At 32.4% G+C, this 22,841-nt stretch overlaps 5 protein-coding genes across 6 annotated transcripts in view; 2 read left to right on the top strand and 3 right to left on the bottom strand.

The window, feature by feature from the left end:
* The window catches only part of Tab2 (TAK1-associated binding protein 2), a 38,703-nt gene extending 36,386 nt beyond the window's left edge, over nt 1–2,317 (bottom strand). Inside the window, exon 1 of one of the 2 annotated variants that reach the window (XM_070107868.1) lies at nt 1,935–2,317. The gene's annotated coding sequence lies outside the window, so the exon portion shown is untranslated. The remainder of the gene's footprint in view (nt 1–1,934) is intronic. The other variant, XM_014230275.3, reaches the window with a different exon arrangement.
* Nucleotides 2,318–2,602: 285 nt separating this feature from the next.
* LOC106614444 (zinc finger protein 277) lies at nt 2,603–5,181 on the top strand. The gene is made up of 3 exons (XM_014230195.3): nt 2,603–2,918; nt 2,971–3,857; nt 3,921–5,181. Exons 1-3 carry the CDS (start codon nt 2,666–2,668, stop codon nt 4,158–4,160), a joined length of 1,380 nt encoding a protein of 459 aa, XP_014085670.2. The 5' UTR covers nt 2,603–2,665; the 3' UTR covers nt 4,161–5,181.
* Nucleotides 4,251–5,238, bottom strand: LOC106614443 (pre-mRNA-splicing factor Syf2). Its single transcript, XM_014230194.3, has one exon. The coding sequence runs from the start codon at nt 5,047–5,049 to the stop codon at nt 4,360–4,362; it is 690 nt and encodes a 229-aa protein (XP_014085669.1). The 5' UTR covers nt 5,050–5,238; the 3' UTR covers nt 4,251–4,359.
* Nucleotides 5,239–5,576: 338 nt separating this feature from the next.
* Nucleotides 5,577–20,964, bottom strand: LOC106614483 (putative fatty acyl-CoA reductase CG8306). The gene is made up of 10 exons (XM_014230260.3): nt 20,821–20,964; nt 20,151–20,306; nt 10,218–10,668; nt 9,683–9,828; nt 9,484–9,593; nt 9,177–9,369; nt 7,026–7,163; nt 6,836–6,955; nt 6,508–6,765; nt 5,577–6,451 (listed from the first exon to the last, which is right to left on the bottom strand). Exons 2-10 carry the CDS (start codon nt 20,156–20,158, stop codon nt 6,313–6,315), a joined length of 1,563 nt encoding a protein of 520 aa, XP_014085735.2. The 5' UTR covers nt 20,159–20,306; nt 20,821–20,964; the 3' UTR covers nt 5,577–6,312.
* On the top strand, nt 5,611–6,113 carry Lsm10 (U7 small nuclear RNA associated Lsm10). The gene has a single exon (XM_014230263.3). The coding sequence runs from the start codon at nt 5,611–5,613 to the stop codon at nt 6,031–6,033; it is 423 nt and encodes a 140-aa protein (XP_014085738.1). The 3' UTR covers nt 6,034–6,113.
* Nucleotides 20,965–22,841: the final 1,877 nt, after the last annotated feature.

A 22,841-nucleotide genomic window follows, 5' to 3' on the forward strand; every position in this document is an offset into this window, starting at 1 on the left:
CCAAGTACTGTCAACTCGGCAGAATTCTGCCGCTACAACAACAGCAACACCGAAAAGTTGGGTTAGATATCCTAACAAGAATAAGTAGCTAACAATGTGGCTAAAAATGGCACACAAAATCTGAAAATATTTCGATTTTTGTAAATTGTGATAGTATAAAATATTCAACTGCAACCGAACTCTCTCGCTCTTGCTGGTTAAATATGCGAATATTATGAAATAATTTGTAGTACGATAATATAATAATAATAATAATAAATACAAAAACACAGTTCAACATCATTAATTTTGTCGAGGTATGTATGCAGTTAATAGTGCTTGTCGCATTATCGATTCTGAGAATTTTTCTTATCACAAAACTTCTACACATATTAATATATGTATGTACATACATTTACATTATACATACATATTTGTATACGCATATGTAATAGTGTGTGGATGTAAATGAGCTGATAAGATCTATTTGTTTCTAAGTTAGTTTGTATATTTTTTATATATATATTATTTTTGGAAGTTCTTTAAGATAACAGTAAACCCAAAAACAATTTACATTTTGCGCGTACAAACAAATACATACTTAATTACATTTAAATATGTATATACATAAGCATAGGTATGTACATATGTATGTATAAATATGTTCGTATAACAAATATAAAAAATATATAATAGTGAAAGTGTCGCCTTGTGCTAATTGCAGTGAATCGTAGATACGGTATCATTAAGTGACATGATAGAGATTACTGGCGCCAAATGCACAACAATATAGTTATGGTAGGCGAGCGGCAACAAATTACTTTATTTTTACAACAATTCTATATAAACACATTTAAACAATTATTTATTATACTTGATTTTCTTAATATTTTTTTATTTGTTAATTTAGTTTCATACTTGCATAAGCATGTACAATATCAAATGTTGTTTAGCTGACCATAATATAATATATAACGAGTTTAATCCTATCAAATTTTATCTTGTTTTTTTTTAGACAGTACTAAGAAAACCCCTAACGGCTATTAAATTATAGCATAATTTGTAATGCAAAAACTAAGTAACCGATAAAAAATTGGCGCAGCTGCCATTTTTATACTGAACTTTCCTTTACATTGCTTATAAACATACGTACACACTACAAGTATATACTCATTGTGTTAAATAAATAAAAAGAATTTTTGAAAGTAAACGAAAAGAGAGTTAACAAAGGAATTATGTACATACAAATATATAATTACGAAGAATGCCACAGCCCTAACTTGTTTGACGAAATCAAGAATTGTGCTTGATATTTTATATTATTTTTTTAAATGAGTACCGACAAAGAATTCGTTTCTTTTGCAAATACTAATAAGATTACATTTTTCATTGTATGTATTTGCATATGTACATGCAGTTATGTCAGATCGAATAAAACATCCGCAAAGTTTGCATAAAAACTGGAAGAAAAATTGCAACGATAAGAAATAAATTAGAAAGCGATAAGCATTGTACTGCTTATCACATTGCGAAAGCGGCAGGACTGGAGTAGGGAGATAAAATATCCGAATGCACACCTTATCGTTGTCTGTCATTTCCTGTTGCTTTGTTGAATGACGTTGTAAATAATCAAGTATGTAAAGCAGTAATTCAATTTAAAAAAAAACTTTGTGAGTTATATGAGGACAAAGAATGTAGATTACCCAACGTCATTAAGCGCATCACATACATACATCCTTAACTGCAAATTTGATGGAGTTGATATAACCGCAAAATTAGTATCATTGTTATTGCTGGTAATTTTGGTGTTTTGGTGGGTGTATAAATAGGGACGGCCATTATTTTCAAAAGCAAAATATATGCATTATTACAGTACCATTAACTGCATGTCACCAAAATAGCACACAATTTATTTATTATTTATTTCGAAAATATACAGATTCCAAATAACTTACCGTAATATGATTACCGACGCCAGTTGCAAATATACAAAAATATTTGCCGTAATTGCGGATTTTCCAAAATCCGATTCGCCGTTTTCTAGCTTTTAAGTTTATCAGCACTGTCTGTTGCTTTCACAATTCGCAAATTTATCTGCTTTTTCTGTAATATCGTTTTGTGCGTTTTATATTCGGTTGCTTTTTTTTCTTTATGCACTATTTTAAAACCATTATTGTCTAATAAAATTCATATTCCACTACCACAGTCCAATAAACTTTGTAACATTTAATTTTTACGAATTGTACGATTATTTCGCGAACCGAAATATTATTTCACCAATTGGAAATTAAATGAATAAAGTTTTTATTTTTCCCTCTTTTGCCATTCGTCTGTCATCAGGTTTGAGAACGTTTACGTGCTGCGATCATATGACGTTTTTAGTCTCCAAACATTGGTGTAGACTTGAGATCGTCAATGACTAGCAATGGGAAAATCTCAAATTGTATGAGTGTGTAAATTAAGCAAATAGCATGTAATATCTTTATTTAAATACATATTAATTTTGTTGTTAAACAAACAGTTCTATGTATTAAATATCTCAACTATAAATATTTAACTCTACATATATGTACTAAATTTTTCATTTGGCTCATCTATTGTTAACGGGCCTTCACAGCTGTTTTGTATTGACATTTCATATTATTTTGCTTTCAAAAAATCCAGAGTGATTAAGATTTGTTGAGAAATGGAGAAAAGTAATCATGAAAACGAAATACTTCCGGCATTGTCTTTTAGCCAGAATTCAACCAACTCGAATTTACATTCTACTGAACCAGCCAACATTCAATGCCTCCAGTGCAATTGTGTTTATCAATTTCCCGCAGACAAAGATGACTACCTCGCACACCTGTTTTTGGAGCACCGATTGGTTATTGCGGATGTGGAAGATATTCCTTTATTGGAAGATTATTTGATATTTTGGCTCAAAGAATTTACAGGTTAGTTTTATATCTATGGTAGTTCCATTTCCAGATAGTACTGTATTTGTAGGTCATGAGTTGGAAGAATACTGCACCACAATGCTGCTAGATCAATTGCCAGATGGCACACCTGCGAAAAACGAAAGATATTATTTACTGAGTGATATACTACCAAAAGATTACGAATTGCGCCATAATCTACACAAAAATCACCTGGAACGTGCGCTCGCTCAGCATCAATTCGAACTGACAGATCGTAATTTTACAAAGGAATGTCTGTATTGTCGTGATATTATTACTGGTTTGCGTTCCGATTTTCTGGAGCACTTATTTAATAAACACTTCTTACAATTAGGTAAACCCGAAAATCTGGTTTATATAGATGAGCTATTGGCAAAAGTGCAAAGCAATCTTGAAAATTTGGTGTGTCTCTATTGTGAAAAAGTTTTTAAAGATCGATCCACGCTAAAGGAGCATATGCGTAAAAAAGCACACAAGCGTATCAATCCTAATAATCGTGAATATGATCGTTTCTTCCTGCTAAACTATCGCAATAAGAAGCCACTCAATAAACCAACTGTTGGAAAACGGAAAACTGAAAGAAGACGTAAAGTACAAGAAGAAGCGGTAGCAGAAGTGCGCTCACCCGAATTGGCGACATCACCAGATTTTGAATACCGTTTTCCCGTGCGTAGCCAAAGTGACGCAAGTGATTCAGACTGGTCTGATTGGGATGAAGATATGGGAAAGATATCTCCATTCAATTGCCTTTACTGTAAACACAAAGAGGAAAAATTCGAAGCTCTAAAGAAGCATATGCTAGCCACGCATGTCGTAGACTTTGACTCCGCTTTACAGGGTCTGAACTTTTATGAGAAAATCAAAGTTGTTAACTATGTGCGCCGACAAATATGTCTGATGCGGTGTGTAAGCTGCAATTTACGTTGTGAAGATGGCGTTAGTATTGTTATAATGTTTATGTATTTAATTAAGGAAATCAACAGTTGTGAATTATTTTAGGAAAAATTACTACATCATATGGAAACCGAGAAGCATTTCGGTTGTGGCACTAAAAAGCAATGGGACAAGCCTGAATATTTCTTTCCCACTTATGAGGATGACAGTCTTTTATGTGTGCTTGATGATAGTCCCAATGACGATATGGATGATGGTGTGGTGCGGATTATATCTGAAGATACAGTTGCACAGATAAATAAAGATGCTGAACGACTGTCTTTGGAGAACTTTCCATACGCGTAATTTAGAATGCTACTTTTTATAATAAATAATCAACTCAAATACATTTTTGAAATGTGAAGAGATTCAAAATAAAAATCAAAACATTGATCATTGTGTTAAACAAAAGTTTTTTATTTATTTATATTCTTAGCGTTATTTTGCCTATAGCTATTTACATTTTAAAGCAAGATTCTATTTGCTTAAAGCATGTAAAATATGCTTATATTGCAGTGCCACGTTCCAAATTCTGTTTGATCTCCGCTGTATATTCGCCGTAAAAACGATGTAGTTTCTTGTTGAATTTAGAGTTGCGTTCATTAATGAAATCAACATCAGCATCATCATTGTATGTGCGTCTACGCGAATATTTCTTTCTACGTTCGATTTGTTGTTCCAGATCTTTGGCCATATTATCGATTGAAGATTTCTTATCCTTTACTAAACCTTGTAGAATAGTATTGGGCCCACCATAAAATGCTTCACCTAACTCCTCTTTTTGTTGCTCATATTTAGCCATATCGCGTGGCGGCAGATTCTTAACCAAACGATTGTATTGACGTGCTGTTTGAGCTTCGAAAGTAGAAAAACCTAAATCGGGATTCTGTTTACGTTTCTTCTTTTCAATACGCTCAGCATCAACTGCTGAAACAGACAATAATTTTATGCGTTGATAATCCTTTCCTTGTTGTGTGGCCTCCTCCCGTGCCTTTTCATCTGCTATCAGCCATTCTGCTTGACGTCTACGTGCTTCAAAGTTGTTGGGTAACTTTTTGCGGGCATCCTCCGCAATCACCTCGTGATTATTCTGTGTACGTGCCTCCTGTCGCTGTTTGTGCAATTCCCGCAAACGAGCCTTACGCTTAGCTAGCTTTTCGGCTGCTGTTTTCTCATGGACTTTCTCTGTTTCCATTCTTGTTGAGTTGTATAAATTTTGTATTGCTTGCGTATTTTTCGTGTTATCGTTGTTCACTACTTTATATTGTCAAGTAAAAACAAGTGTTGATTTCAACGTTGAATTTGCTTATGTTTATTCATAAATAAATTAATCACGTCTCTACAATTTTACACCTTGTTTTACTTGCGTAGTTTATTTACTACCTGCTTCTTTTCACATCGCCATTCACAATCAACTCAATGTTTAGTGTTGACAAATAACGAAAGACGATAAATAATCGTCATAACAGTTCTGCAATATTATAAAAAATTCACAGACTACTATTTATGCGACAAAGAATTATTTATTTAAAATTTAAAAAATAAAAAAGGTTCATACAAAATTTTTTGAGAATCCACATAATAAGGCAAAAATGATAGATAAATGTATTCTAAATAATTTACCGTGAACAGCACACTACAAATATGAATCCAACCATTGTGAATGTAATCAAATGCGTACCACTGAATAATTATAGGAATTCCTTAAAGAATGTTTAAATATTTTTAGAGTTTTTTACGCAGTTTCAGTTTAAAAATGCAAAAAGCCAGTGGAAAAGAAACTTATCTTATCACAAATACTCTGAATTGTTTACCATTTCTGTTGGATGGTCATTCAGTTTTGATAGATTTGCGGAACGAATCATCTGTGGCCGGTCGTATTGATGCCACTGGAACTGATGGTTTTATGAATATCCACTTAATAGATGCTGTATTTATAGATAGATATGGTCTCCAATATCCCTTCGAACAGTTTATGGTGCGTCCACGTATGATACGTCAAATACATTTACCGGCACATTTAGATGCTGCAAGCGCCATACGTGACTGGTTGGATCATGGCCGGAAACCAGTCAGGAACGCACCACAACAACGAAAGGGAAAAATGACCTTTAAAGAAAAACGTGCAAAGCAAAAGCACATAGAGGTGTTGAATGAAATATTAAAAAACCAAAAATGATATTAGAAACAAGTAAAGCGATAATTTTGTAACAAATACAATATTTTTATTTCTAAATACAAAAAACACTTTATTTAGTATTTATACATGTGTATATTGACAATAAGTACTGCATATAAACCAAGCCTTGAAGTTAAGAGGAAATAAAAATTAATGCATAATTCAGTAATTTTAATAAATACTTGTGTATGCAATTACACAGAAAAAATTCACGGCGAATCCACACAAGATTCAAGTTAATAAAATATATGTTATTTTGTATTAATTGTGATGATGTTCTTAAATAAGTCCCACAAGGAAGTAAGCAACTGGCAGTATAAGTGCAGCCTTGGCGTTGGATAGACCAAAAGCAAATATAGCTAGCTTCCATATGCCGTAGTAGAACGCCAATTGCAAAGCGACATGTAAAGCCAGCAAACTGTAAACAGAAAAGTAACTCATGATGGCATTTTCAATTAAATTGATAGTATTTACATCTTATCCTTCTTTCTGGCAGCTGATAATGTTTTCGGCGATTCTTTGCTTAGATACTGACGCACGCCCATAATAGTGTTGAGGAAGTAGTCATCCCAAGCTAAATCACCAATATCAATGAAAAATGTTTCACGGTCACGTGGATCCAACTGCTTCGAAAGTGCCAACGTATGTTTGCTGTCATAATGCCATTCAGTAAAAATAAATTTCTCCAAAGTATTCAACGAGTTCCAGACACTCTTATGCAAGCGTATCAGACTGTAAAAAAAAATTATATAAAATATAGTATTTAAAATTATAAAATAATAATAAAAATAATTTTACATACATAGGTCTACCACCGCTTAGTTTAGTGACCAAGTCCAAGAAGAAAGCGGGGATAAAATGAAATAGTATAGCGCCCAAACGGAAGAGGAATAAACTCTTGACCAGCTTTAGATTTGGATACCTGAAAGAAAGTGCAATAATATGCTTTGTAAGAATAAATGCGTTAGTAAAAAGAATTATTTGCCTATTACCAAACAGCAGATACCAGCGGATATTCATGGAGGAATGCATTAATTTTATTTATCAAGAACTCGAAACGGAAAGGCTTGTACGTGCTGGAAGTGAGATGGAAAATTTGTAGCTCAGCTGGTTTGCCGGCGTTTTTGACTCTGAAATGCAAAAGATAACATTATATAATACAAATTTTAATTATAATATGTATAAATATTATGTAACAAGCATCTAAGAGTTAATTCTAGATTTATTCAAAAAATAAATTGTGGCGGGAAACAAGGATGATAGTTAACCCACGGATTTATAACCGTAGTGGGCACCGAAGGCGTAATCCCCTCCATAACTTAATCTGCCTGCTCTTGCATTAACGGATATTTTCATATGTGAATAAATCCGGCCAAATAGAGCGGCTTCGTAAAAACTCTTTAATATTTAAGAAACGTGATTTGCAGCACTTTCGTTGGGATTCGAACATGCGACCGTGTGTATAAAAATGCTTAAGCATAACACCTAAACAAGCTGAACCAAAATTGCGTTCACTAAATAGTTATTAGTAGTGAGTCACTAAGCAAGTGTAGAAATTCACCACGCTACTAATTTCAAGTATGTATATGAGATGTGGCATGCTTTCAGGCGCAAATGTAGTGTGGACAGAAATTGCGCTTGTGTTGCAAATAAATACAACGAAACAAATTACATTTATTTTTGTCCACAAAAAAAAAAATATCTAAATCTAATATTAAAAAAACGAAATATAAACAAAAAAATATATATAAATAAAAAACAAAAAAATATAAATACACAAAAAACAAAATTTAAATAAAAAAAATACAAATTAAAAAAAATAAAAAATATAAATGAAAAAATAATAAAAAATATAAATACAAACAAAAAAAAAATATAAATAAAAATAAAAATAAAAAATATTAATGAAAAATAATAAAAAATATAAATAAAAAAAATAAATGAAAAAATAATAAAAAATATAAATAAAAATAAAAAAAAAATTAAAACAAACTACAAATAAAACCAAAATACAAAAAAAAAATAATAAATAAGAAAAAACAAAAACAATAAAAATATATATCAAAAAAACAAAAAAAGGATGAAACAAAAAATTAAATAGTTTAAAAAATATATCATAAAAACTTATAAAAAAAACGAAACTGAAATCAAAAAGAGCAAGTTAGCTTAATGTAAACAAATTGCTATAAAAAGTAATCCAAAACCAAAATTAGACGGAAATAAATTGATTTTAGTACAATGATTGAAATAAAATGCATTTGTTATAAAAATACATATAAAATAAATATTAAAAAAAAATCAAAAAACGTACATGTGTATTTTAAAAACAGTTAAAAATTAAAAAAAAAATATACTAAAAAAAGTTTAAAAAATTAAAAAAAAAATACTAAAAAAAGTTTAAAAAATTAAAAAAAAATACTAAAAAAAGTTTAAAAATTAAAAAAAAAATACTAAAAAAAAGGTTAAAAGAGTAAAAAAAAATACTAAAAAAAGTTTTAAAAAGTACAAAAAAAATATAAAAAATTTAAAAAACACTAAAAAAAAATTTTAATCAGTTCTAAAAAAACTATTTGAAAAAAATACAAAAAATAAATAAAATGTATTGGAAAAATTGCTATAACAAAGAATTCCAGCAAAAAATTTAATTGGAATTAAAGAAGTTGAAATTAACAAAACTTATAATAATAAGCAAAAATAAAATAATTATATTGAAAAATATTAACCATTTGTTTTTTTTACTTTACTGCAAAATTTATAATTATTAGACAAAAATTAAATGTGAGGTTTGCCCAAAAAAAAGCTGTGCAAATTTTCATATTATCACTCAACCGGCTTACAATTTTGTGGTTACTTGTAAGCAAACCAAATATACAAAATTATGCGTAAACCCGTAAATTGCATATGTAAGCCGAAATAAACATCGCTCACATGTATGTTTATACAAAATTGTGTATGAAAAAATAAATACACAAAGCAGTTAAAAATTGTGGCGTGACCACTTTGTATTGTATGTGTATATATAAATATATATGTATATATGTGACCACAATTTGAGTGCCGGCTTGACTAGTCAATGACTTTGCAACGCTAGAATTGTTTATGCATACTAGTTTTGGTTAAACATAGTCTGTATTTATACTTACTTCAGCGCATTTACATAGTAACCGGTTGTGATAATTGCATTCACCACCACATCGACAGGTATGTAATCCATGATAATGGTCGGATCTAAAGGTAAACGACGCAAAATGCCACGCGACGCGCCCATAAAGAAGCCTTGTGGGCCATTCTTTGAGATAGTCCAACCAGGTATTGGTTGCTTCCAGGCGGCAGTGACTAGTTGGGCGGAACAAAATGGAAATATATTAATAATTATGTATCAGAATGCTAGCATGAATTGTAAAAAATATGAAAAAAAATTAGGATTTGTTTTATTTATTTTTAGCTTACTCATGCTAGGTCGCACAATGCCGCATGGAAAACGTGAGGCCACATTGGCCACTTCGTGTTCGGCCAAGTGTTTGGTGAACGTGTACGTGTTGGGATGATCTTTCAACAACCTAGTGATAACGAGTATTCAGTTTAGTACATTTCAAATTTATTATACTTTACAAAAACCAACAAAAAATTAATTAAAAACTTGGCTTACTTGGGCTCTAACTCCTTGAGCGCCTCATCGCTTAGCGTTTCAGCCAAATGTATCACCTTTTCGGGATCATCTGGAGCTGGATATAATTTTTCCTCCACTTCAGTGATATACGAGTTTACATAAGCGCTGGAGACATGTACAAGTGCCTGGAGAAAGCGCAGAAAAGAAAGAAAAATTAGATATAAAATCATATTTCATATATTATATAAATATGTATTTATGTATTGAAATCGTATCGCTACAAAAGTTATAAAAACAAGAAAAAAAAACCGTAGCTTCGGCTGCACCGCAGATTATACCCTTCGCAGATGCATTTCTCATAGCAAAAAAGAGGTATAAAAAGATCTTCTTCTTAAATTTGGGCGCGATATCTCAAAGGCTGAGGGACTAGTACGCCTATATACAGACGGACAAATCGACTCATCTCATTCCGCTGATCATTAATTCTATATACATACTTTGTAGAGTCTTCGCTTATACCAGCTGAGTGTTACAAAATTCGTGACAAACTTAATATACCCCATTCCCTACTCACCTCCAATTTGTTCAGTTGCTTACACAACTCCACCACACGTCGTGTACCTAATAAGTTAATATTTGTGGTCTCTTTGAGTGACTGAAAGAAATCCAATGTGGCTGCAGAGTGGAATACCACATGCACATTATCGATCAACACCTGACGTTCCGTTTCAGAGATGCCCAAATGCTCTTGACCCACATCACCTTCAATGGGCACAATCTTATCGAAGCGCTTCTCATCGATTTTCAACTCTTTGAACTTGTCGAAAACGGAATTCTTGCGTATGTCTTCTAAGCGTTGTGCCACCGTCTTGCCTTTTTTGGGACGCATCAGCAGGTAGATGGTGCCGATTTCGGGTATATCACGCAATAGCTTTTCGACAATGGTGACGCCCACGAAACCAGTGGCGCCGGTAATGAAGACATTTTTGCCCGCATAAAATGCTTTGATGGGGGAAGCGAGATTGCTGAAATAAAAAGAAGAGAAGAAGAAAGTTTATGAGACGAAGCTGTTCGGCTTGCAAATATTTGCGTAAGTGAGACTAAATGCTAAAAAATGGTTAGAAAATGCTAAGTAGCTTTAGAGTTTCTATTTTTCCATGTCCTGAAAAAATTGGTACTTCATACACCTCACTAGGTTTTAAGCGATTATCACTTAAATTAGTTCTTAAAGCTTCAGAAATGTAAAAGATTTTAAAGCTTTTGAGTGGTGAGTTTTCAAGCATATACAATTTAGGCACCAGCTATTAAGGCGCGATCAAAACCCACGCTCTCTAAAAACCCCCTAATAAAGAGAGAAGCGTAATTGTGGATACACCTAAAAGTAGTACATCGAATCGGCTAATTTGTGAGGCGCCTCTGATCGTAGTTTATCACTCTCTAACTGTGTTACTTGATTTAAAACAGACTTACTCCAGAACAACGTTCTTTCGAGATAATCGCCCAGCAGCGTCGGTAATTCGAGCAACCATGTTTCGGTTTCGCACTATGTTTACTGTAGTGGGTAATGCGCAACCTAAGAGACGCCGTATAGTGCCCACCAAAGAATTTATACCTGCTTTGAAGCAGGGTATCGAAGAAGACCCGTGCGCATCCACTTTGTGGAAGATTTTGGTTTCCGTGCTTGCAAAATCCAACTCGTGCAAGAATTTTAGCCCAACGCGATGGCCACGGATTCCGATTTTCACAAAAAACATTTGTTTCAGCGATGAAGCTCAATTCTGGTTAAATGGGTACATTATTAAACACAATTGTCGCATTTGGAGTGATGATAATGCACAAGTTGAGACGCTGTTATATTCTCAAAAAGTCACTGTTTGGTGTGCTGTATGGGCAGAGGAAATCATTGGACCATATTTCTTCAAAAATGAAGTCGGCCATAATGTTAAGAGTCTATGGGGAATGCTACAGCGCCATGATTACTGACTTTTTCGTGCCTGAATTGATGGATGAGGATGTTGATGTTGACGATCTTTGGTTCTGACAAGACGGCGCTACATGCCTTACAGCCAACGAAACAATCAACGAAACGTTTGGTAAGCGCATTATCCCGCGTCTTGGGTCTGTGGCGTGGCCTCCAAAATTGTGCGATTCAACACCGCTGGGTTATTTCTTATGAGTTTAACTGAGGTCCCTTGTCTACGCAGGTAAGCCCGAGACGATTCACGACTTGAATGATAATATTCGTGGAAAAGTGCTAAAAATGGTCAAAAATTGGGTCTCTCGGCCGTGACGGTCGCTTGTCCGAAATAACTTTTAAAACTTAATGGCAAACTCACCCACTTATAATAAAGCTAAATTCTTGGCCATAACATTAAATAAGATGAGCTTTATTTCTGCTTGAAAACCACATGTCTAAAAAAACACCCCTTTATATAGCTGCAGGCAGTACCGTAAGCTACAGGGAACATGGTATTAAATGCTGAAAGTTATGAGCAAGTGCTTCAATCAAACCGAGTCAATAAATCTTTACAACAGCAACACACATACAAACGTAAGTACATATATAAGTATGTATGTACATAGTCATAAATAATTAATTTGCTTACGTAAAAGCGATTTTGTTGCGCTTGATTCAACACAATTAGTTTGCTATAATTTCTAATGATAATTATTGTATAATATATATTGCATATGTACAATATATTAGTGAGAACGTGAAAATGATATCCATCTAACGCTAATATGTTACGGGCCGAGCCAACTTTAAGTTAACGATCAACTGAAACCGTCCAAAATTTTCCGCTTTGAAATTATGTAAATATGATTGCTAAATCGAGATTCGTAAGCATTTCAAATTTTGAGTGAAAGTTACCGCTTGAAAAGCTATTAACGAGCTGTCTGTTGATATATAATAAAATATATGCACATATATGTATGTATGTATATCTATGAATATTTATTTGTGCGTGAAGTGAATTTATATGTAAATATATATTTACATATATATTATATAACAAATTTTGACGTTTTTATGTTTTCAGAGCTTTTTATGCTGCTCAACTCTATCTCTTAGCTATTCAGTTATATTTTTTTCTAAAAAAAATACATACACACATATATAAAAAATTTTCGGTTTTTTTATTTTTCCCTCTATTGGACAATTAAGCCTTTTTTACGCCACTTGGACTTAGATTGAAGTTCAAATGCCAGTCGTTGTGTGTGGCTGGCAAGACAGGTTTTTAGTGTTTAAACAAAAAAAAACAACAATAAATTGCTTGCTTATAAATTTTTGATTACATAGTAGGTATTATCTTGTTGTGGTTGCTGTTAAATATTTCAATATGTTGTTGCATTGATTATACTAGCCATAAAAAGGCGTTTAAATGTTACGAAGCTCGTCTTCAGAGGCTGCTAAGCGCAATAGCAAACGTAGAAAAAGAGCTAATACGATTTAAACTTTTTTTTGCGTTTTAATTTCGGCTTCAGCTTGGATTAGAGAGCTACATCATATATTATGTATGAGAGCGTCTCATTTCGAATAAAATATTTAGTACAAAATGGGGCACGAATGGATGAACTAGTTGTATGTCAGGTGAATGATCGTTCCTACGAAATTTGTGGTTTCTGACATCATTGATTGATTTTATTAAGTTATGGCTAAAACAAAAAAAAAAAACGATAACGTCCGTTGCACCGAGCTATAATGCCCTTCACAAATACAAAAGATTCCTTAAAAGAACTTTGATCGTTCAGTCTGTATGGCAGGTACATGCAATAGTGATACGATATCGACCGTTCCGACAAATGAGCAGCTTCTTGGTAGGGAAGGGACGGGTACAAAATTTCAGATCGATATTTCAAAAACTGTGAATTAAAATTTGTTGTTAAGTGGGACTTTTGGGCAAATCGGTGCAAAATTAAGTTCGTGGACATAAAATTTTTCTGGGTCAATACTAGACCACACATTGTTTTTGTTTTTTTCAAATAATTGTATGGATTGAAGCTTTGTATGAAAAAGGCGAATATAAGGTAAGATTTATGAAACAACCAATAGCCCAGAAGCGACTAGCTTTGACCTGTATGAAAGGAATTGTGTTCCATCAGGACAACGCGAGGCCACACACATCGAGAGAGAGAGCTTTTGAACATTGACTGTCCCAGTTTTTGCCTATAAGTATGTTAATTTCTATGAGTGGCATTATGCAATTACCCTCAAAATGGCAACAAGTTATCGAACCAAACGGTGCATATTTGATATAAATCGGTGGCTAACTATGCTAAATAAAACCCTCAATTTGCTGCAAAAATAATCGATTTCTAGAGCTATTTTTAGTTCGTAACGTCATGAACGAAAGAAGCGCATAGATTTTTACTATAAAAGTTTGACAGTTCGATTCGTTTATGCTGTATCGTGTCCATATAATTTCAGGTTCTTGGTCTAGTAAAAATTAGTTCTAGAAAACTAACCCCTAAACTTATGGGATACCGATCTTCTATTCAAGTTGAAATTAAACTTTTGGAGAACAAAAATTTACTGTTATCTTCTTTTTATAGTAATGGCTCTTAAGACGAAGTCTACGATTACAGTTTAAACTATGCGATAAGTTGTAAAGCTTAACAAAGCTGACTTTAAATTGCGCAAACTCAACTAATTCGCAGTTATAAGCTCTGTTTGTGTTGATTTATAAGTTGAAATACATTTTTCATCTTCTTTTAAGTTGGTTTCTTGAACGCTACAACTGTGTTGCATAAGAATACCTGCTACTGTTCATGTAAGTAATCGATTTATCGGTTTAATATTGCGAAATCAACATTGAGTCGGTTAAGTAATGGATAAAAAGTAAGAGAGTTATATACATATATATGTGTGTTTACCCACATACACGCATACATAGATGTATTTTATGTATAGTCTGAAAAAAGTTTAGAAAAAGCTTACTTCCTTATATTACAAATAAATTGCGTGCTTGCTGAACACTTAAATGTGTGCACCATTAACTCTGCAACCAAGTCAAGCATGGCAATGCGCATGCGCAAACGCGGAGCTACAAGTGAAAGCAGAAAGTCGTTACCCAACCAAGCGCTAATGCTTCGAGCAAAAATTATTAATAAACTGGCAAGTAACTAACGGCGAGAGTCAAACGGTAGCAATAACAAAAACATACACACACACAAAGCGAGTGTGTATCGCTCAATCAGAAATGTAAACATGAGCATTGCCACAAAAACACGGTTCATAGCAACCGATCATGCGCTCATGCATGCAGATGAGACCAACGAAGAAACTGATATTCGTGCGGCTTTTGTTGTAAAAAGAGTGACTTCGAGGCGAATGCTGTTGAGCTACAAACCTAGTCGATAAGCAGATAAGATAGTGCTCTAGGCTGTGAATAACTGTTGTTTGGCTGGGTTTTCATCTATTTTACAGCAACAAATATTGTACCGTGCTACACTTGCCCGACTAACGGTGTGCTGTATTAATTAGTGGCTTTTGTGTAGTCTAATTAGCGTGGAAATAATATACGAATTTATGCTTGTAAATTATAATTATTATTTTTTGAGTTTCTTTTATTAAATTTTAGTGGGAGGTTGCCGTTCGTTAAAAATCCATATGTGCAGATCTGCATGCGTGACTCCTATTACTTATATGTGTGTACATTAGGGTGGAGCGAATTTTTTTTGTTTGTTTAGCCTGAGGGTTAAATTTGCATATTTTAAAAAAAGAAAATTTTTGGAATAAAAATTTTTTTAACATCATTCAAAGTAAAGTTTTGAGCTAAAATTTTTATTTCGTAAATTTTTTTCGATAAGTGTTCTAGAAGCTGCGGAGAGTCTTCTTTCTGGCCAATTAAAAGTTATCAACCTAAAAAAATATTTTGTGGTCATTATTCGAGTTTAAAAAAAAAGCCTTAAACAAAAACATGATTTCATTAAGCGTTAAAATAAATTTAGAGTCAAAAACCGTCAAATTCGGTAATTTTTATATAAATATAAAGAGTTTAAGACAAAACATATTTTTCTCTGTACAAAAAAAATTTTTACGCGAAATTTACTTTAAAAGTCAGTGGTCCGCCTCTAGATGTAAAAAAATTTTTTTCCAAAAATTTTACTTTTTATTATCTGCAAACTTTACCCGGGCTAAGAAAAAAAAAATTTTTTTTTCCACCCTAATGTTCATATGTACACAGCCGTATACGTACTGTATTTCTAGCATTTGCATATTTTCTTCTGTAATGACTTTTCTTGTAGCTTATTTAATTTACTTATTTATTTACTCGTAGTTATTGTTGATTTTAATATATTTAATTACAAAAAACAAAAAAGTCGAAGCAATGCAGCGGAGTGTGAATTTAGTCTGCAGTTAGTCTTGTTATGTTAATAAATTACGAAAAAAACTAAAAGCAATTAAAATTTTGATACTTTACTATAATGAATGCCTTTCCCCAATTGCGCTCTACTAATCGAAACAATTTAACAAAGTGACGAATCTAGCTCGTAAGGTATGTAAACACGAATTTTAGGCTATCAGCGAAATGTCTGATACTCTTGAAATTCATACAGATGTCGTGTTTGAGACGAGCATTAAGAATTTGTCATTCTTTTTGCGATCCTATACATACATATATTATAAGGACTTTTAATACAAAATATGCAAAAAAATTTGAAAAATATGCCCTGTGAGTGAGTTTCTTTCCTTTGATTTTCGTTTTTAAAAATGTATAAACTAGGTTGATATTATTTTTTCAAGTCTCTATATAACAAATGAATGCCATCTCTTCGTTTTACTTTTATTTGAACATCTCTGTTGATATTTAAGAGATTGCAATGAAACTTTTGTTGTTTATTTTACCATTAATTTTTGTCATTTGGTAACAAAAATATGTGCGATCGTTTCACATTCATGTCCGAAAACGAGTACTTTAAGCAACCTTATTATACTCTCTAAACATTTTGTACAACTGTTAAAGATTTTTCACCTAACGGTTTTTTATAACATTTAAAAGCGTATGCAGGCTTTCAAGAGTCACGAATCGAACAGACAATTGTTGTAACCTACACAGACTGGCATAAACAAGTACAGAGCGAATAGCAAGCATTTATACCACTTCAATAAAGCAAACACATACCATATTCTCTTGTGTTGAATTTAACTGTTGTTACAAAGCTCAGAAACAGCGAGCAGAAAAGTGGTGTATCGAAGACCGCTGTTGAAATAATCAGCGGCACGAGATGAGTTTGTTTAGCGATAACCGTCTGCTCGCTCTTTATCTGTTAGTGCAGCGGCTAATTTAAATAAAAAATTGAGGCATCTTAATGAAACTTGACATGCAAGTTCCTTGGCATTCCTATCTTTATTTACATCTGTTTACTTTGTAAACTATTCATATGTCTATCATTATGGGGGGAATTGCACTGGCATTGTTAACGAAGCCTCTATACCAAGTTCTGATCACTGATCAAATTTGCCCCTTCTGGGTATTTAGAATGTGCGCGCAAACCAAATTTATAATATTCCCCCCTCCTTCCTATTGGCACAACCTTTTTGATCTCCATATGTCAATTAGCATGTGTTCGACAGCTGTTGTACAAACAGTTTATTTGGTGATTTTTATAATGGAAAAAATTAAACAACGAGTGTGCTTGAAATTTTGTCCAATTTCCAATGGAATCACGGCTACGGAATCGTGAAAAGTATAGCAGAAGTATTTTGGGGAGCCTACTTTATGAGGAACACAATTTTATGAATAGCACAAAGCATTCAGAGAAGGTCGTAAAGTCATCAAAAAACTTGCCTCATCCACCCGTGGTCCAACCACTTCTGTTAATGATGATATCATCAACAAAAAAGTTAAAGAAACAGTGCTGGAAAATTTTTTTGTTGACATAAGAGAGATAGCAAATATCCTCTGCTATCATCATCTCTTATGGTTCGACCCAACACATTTTGGTTAATATTTGGGTACGAAGCGTGTCAAAAGCTAGATTCGTATCAGATAATGCTCGACTAGACCTGAATTATTTGGAAAAACGTCGTCGAGTAGAGGTCGCAATTTTCAGAAAAGAAAGGTTAAGGTTTCTATCTTATCTACATTATATTCAGCTCGTACTAGAACTGTCAGTAATAACTAATTGAGAATACCTTTAAAATTTGTGTGAAACTTCAAAAAGAATAGTCTAAAAAAGATGCAGAGTAATGTGTATGTTATATAACATAAGCCGGCATTTATTTATCATATTAGGTAATTATAAAAGTGATTATTTCAGCAAAACGCAAAATTTGAAACGTTAGTGCTTCACTCAACAGGAACTAAATACCTTAATGAGTCTATTAAAATAGAGAGGAACTTGAACTTATACGGAAATAAAAATGAGATTTAATGTCAAGTGTTTCGAGTGCCATGCGTTTAATAATTCTATAAATATACATATGTAATTAGTAAATAAGTAATAATGTGCTATTAGCTTGCAGTTAAAAACCATGTCACTCATTTGCGAGCTTTCTATTATTACTTGAATGCTCTATTATTCTAGACTAAAAAATTTAAAATGATTTTTCTTGAGAATTATTGGAGGCCGAACGCTAATAGACAATCAAAACAAGCACTAGTAAAACAAAATTTCAGGAGGTGTATGCGGGGTATAAATATCTAAATCGTTAACTTCTCTCTGTTCTAATTTCTTATATAAAAATTCAATACCAATATACCATATATTTCGAAATAATAAATTCATTAAATTGATGGCTGTAAAATGAGAGAATCTTATATCTGGAATGGGAGAACTCGCTTAAGTTCGTTAACAAGTCAAAATATACGAGGCGTGCGTCGACCATTACTGGTGTCGAGATGTGGGTTTATAAATACGACATCGCAAATGTCGAACAGTCTAGCGAATGACGCTCCAAAAATGAGCCGAACCCCAAAAAACCACGTCAAAGTCGGTCAAAAATCAAGGTGATGCTAATCGTTTTCTTTAATTAGCGTGGTGTGGTTCACTATGAGTTCGTTCCAAAGGGTCAAACGGTCAATAAGGAATATTACTTGGCCGCTTTGAGGCGTCTATGTGAAGCAATTTGTCGTAAACGAGCGGATTTGTGCGCAGAAAATTCATGGATTTCTCACTGCGGTAATGCACCGTTACATTCTATCATGATCGTGACGGAATTTTTGGCCAAACACGAAACGATAGCCATCGCTTAACCATCGCATTCGCCAGATTTGGCACCCAATGACTTTTTTCTGTTTTCGAAACTGAAAAATACACTTCGGAGAACGCAGCATGACTGCATTGAAGCCATTAAAAATCATTCTCTCAAGGGACTGAAGGCCATTCCAGTCAAGGCGTACTGTAACAAGTGTATGGAAAATTGGTTTAATCGTTCACATACTTGTATTGGCTAGAAAAAAAGCATATTTCCAAGGCGATATTAAAAATTTGTTTCAAAATACATGAAAATATTATTTTATTTGTGGTTGAATTTGTTAATAAAGGTTTTATCAAAGAATTTGTGCTGGAAATTAATTTAAATAGACTTATTTCCAAAATTTTCATTTAATATGTAAATTTAATTCATCGAAATTTGAAATGTCACGTGAGTTATTATTTATTGCATAAACGTATGTATTTAGCTATATTATTCATTCTAACAGCTGTTTGAATAACCTGATCATGCATTTGATCTAAGTATGTACAATCAATCAATTGTATATTCGAGAAAGAGTGAAGTGACACAATTCTCTTTGAGAACTTTAATCTCTTTTTTCTGCATTTTTACCGCTCAACACTTTTTCCGAAGCATGAAATTGAACGTCAATTTGCCGGTTGATAATAAGAGTTCATGGAATGAAATCTGGTCGGTAAAAAGTAGTGTAAGTGTTTTAATTGTGTAATTGTTTATATGCAATACAATACATCTGTATAACTGTGTGTATAAATATATATATGTACATACATATGTGCATACTAAATCGCCAACGCAATTTACTTTAATTATTTTTAATTTCAATATGAGACACTATAACTTCGCAATGGTGTTTTTTTTACCGCACAACATTGCAGTTGTGCCAGTTGCTGACTGACCTTGATGCACGATGAACTGCGCCGTACGAGCGCAGCTACAACCTAGAAGGCCATACGTGTTGCAAGCTGTTTTCGAAAATTTATTACACACAGTTAATTACCGAAAATAGCCATAAGAGCAGAACTGGTAAATACATACATAAAGGTACATATGTATATGGTATAAGAATAATATCTGTTGTTGAAATTACAACAACAAAGCAATATTACCAAAAAGAAATTTAGTGTACTATTAATTTATTTACCGCCCACAAGCGCGCTAAATAAACAAGCGTAAAAAACGTAAAAGTATTCATAATTTTTACTCACTATGTGCAAAGAGAGATAAGTGAATAATACCAAGTGCCCAACCCAACAATAAACAAAACTCCAACAAGCACAAAGCACAACAATTAGAAGAAAAACATTTTATATTTCTACAACTTACTCGGTCATTTTCGTGCTGTTGCCGCTGCTTGATCTATAAAATATGCGGTATTGTTGTTGTTTTACCAATGTTTTTGCTGTTACGCTCTTTTAGTTCACTAATCTCAATTTACTAGAGTATTAAAACATGCGAGACTTTCACGTCTCGTAATCAAACCTAAAAGCAAACTCCAAGTAAATATCTATATACATATGTACATGCATACAAAAATATGTATGTATGTATGTATGTATGTATATATGTATGTATGCATGTCTTTCTCAAGAGCTCGTCAAAAGAAGATTTCTAGACGCGCATTCTTTTCGGTTTACACACATCCATATACACTAATAAGACTTCACTGTTAACCGCCTTTTTTTTATTAACACTTGTTTTGTTTGTTGTTGTTTTGTGCTGCTACAACTGCCGCAGTATTGTGTGTGAATCAATTGGGCAAATATTCAGTGCGCTGCGTCACACAAAAATACAACCGGTGTATAGCAGACAATAACAAAAAAAAATAAGCAACAATTCAAGAAATAAAAATAAAATGAGTTCGAAAAAAAACCAGAATGTATTTATGACTTTTACGTCAAACTCTTTTCAATTGCATTTCGTCTCATTTGTTGTTGTATAACGGAGCCCGTATATTTTTGTACGCGCAGCTACTGCAGTATTTTCTTTATTATACCTTTTTTTATCTACACTGCGGCAATATAAATAAGGTCTAACTTGAGATTCACGCGTTGATTCGCAGTAACGATAATTTTATAGCGCACAAAATATACAACCGACGCGTTTCGCGACCAAAGTTGAACTGAAGCGGCGCAAATGACTACGACAAAGTTTTAGTAGCAGAAATTCGTTGGCGCAAATGGTAGCATAATGAATTTGAAAGCTTTGAAAAAAGTAGTGGATAACAAAAAAAAAAAAAACAATGTATGAACGAAGCTTATTTTATTTGTTGGTTTATGGATATACTATGATAGCGTATAAAATTATAATCTGACTTTTTAGTTGGGCATGAAAAGTAAACTTAAATCATAAATTTATAACAAAAAAAATTTAAGTTTTATGTTTAACTTACTGATGTAGTTGGAAGTTTAGAGAAAATATAAATAAAGAAAATAATAACAATAATAAAAGTAATAATACTAAAAACATTAATAGTAATAATAAAAAATTATAGAAATAAATAAAAATAAGGATATTATATTCCTACAATATAAATATAAATATTTTATCTAAAACATAATAGCCATAAATAAAAAGACCGGTAAATAATATTAGAGAAAAATATTAAGCATAGAGAAGGATAGATTATAGCTAATCAAATTTTTATTAGTGTTAAATAAAAATAATTAAACTATTATTAATGTATTATAAGTATCAACGAAATATTCTCAGAGAACGTATATAATATACATATGTTCTCTCATATTCTACTCCAGTGGCATGCATTTCAGATAATTTTTGAAGTATCGTAAAAGACAATTAAAATTTGTATACTCCATTTTTCTATTAGTTATTAATTAACATTACAAGGATACAGGAAATATACAAAAAATCAACAAGTTAAAGGTTTCAAAAATTAGCAGCTGATAAAGTCGGGGTTTCAAAAACTGGCACTTGACCCTTTCCACGATTTTAAATCTAGCAATCTGAAACCAAAAAAAATTATTAATCTAGAATAATGTTGCAATGTCTGGAACTACGGAAAGTTTGACATTTTTTTGGATTAAATGGCAACTGCCTGAACAAAAAAAAGAAACAATTTTTATACCATTTTGACTTGACTGTTTGGAATTTTTTAATAATAGTTTAAATTTAGATTTGGGCATATGGCCAGTTCTAGACATAGACAAGTCTATATAGGCAACTCTCTAAAAATTTCATATAAATCGCTCTAATAGAATCTGAGAAATGGTGGGTACCGTTTTAAAAGTTTCGAGAAAAATGCGTTTAAAGTTTCCGGTCAAACCGGTTTGGATGCTGAGTCAGCAAAATACCTATATCTCCGAAAATAATTTGAATTTTGAAAAATCCACTTGTAGACATATTCTTGAATTATTAAAATTTAAAAATATATAATAAGAAAAAAATCAATATTATATATACCTAGACTAGTTATGTGGGTATAACTCATTATTTACTTATGTAAATTTAAAAATATTTATTTAAATTTCATTGAAATGTGTTTTACAAATATAAATATATTTTTTGGCACTTTTATTAATACTACATATTTCAATAAAGTACAAATTGAAAACAGAGCTTTGTGTAGCTACGAAATAAATAACAATTAACTCTGCTACTAAAAAATACAAAGCTGTTATTTCGCTAACAACTGTTGCATACGTTTAGGCGCTTATGAATGCATACTTTTGTGTAACATCTGTATTTAAGACGTTAAATTCAAAAGAGCTAAAGTAAAATCTTTCCTATAGTTTATAAAGTTTAATCTAGAAGGAAGCTTCAGAAATGGATGAAATCGGTTCATTTTCTAACATTCTTTCATTAATATAACGATTTCAATAAGTCAAATTGACTTTATAATGGTTATTTATTATTATACCTTGTAGTTATGAAGCGTAATCAAATCGGCCAGGTATATTGATGAAGTTATTAGCTGAGGTAGTCTGAAAACGGAACTTCTTCGCCTAATTGGAATTCCAAAATAAAAATCTTGTTTGCTATTCACTGTTTAGTATT

This window comes from Bactrocera oleae, chromosome 4 (assembly GCF_042242935.1).
Source record: "Bactrocera oleae isolate idBacOlea1 chromosome 4, idBacOlea1, whole genome shotgun sequence".
Lineage (NCBI taxonomy): Eukaryota > Metazoa > Arthropoda > Insecta > Diptera > Tephritidae > Bactrocera > Bactrocera oleae.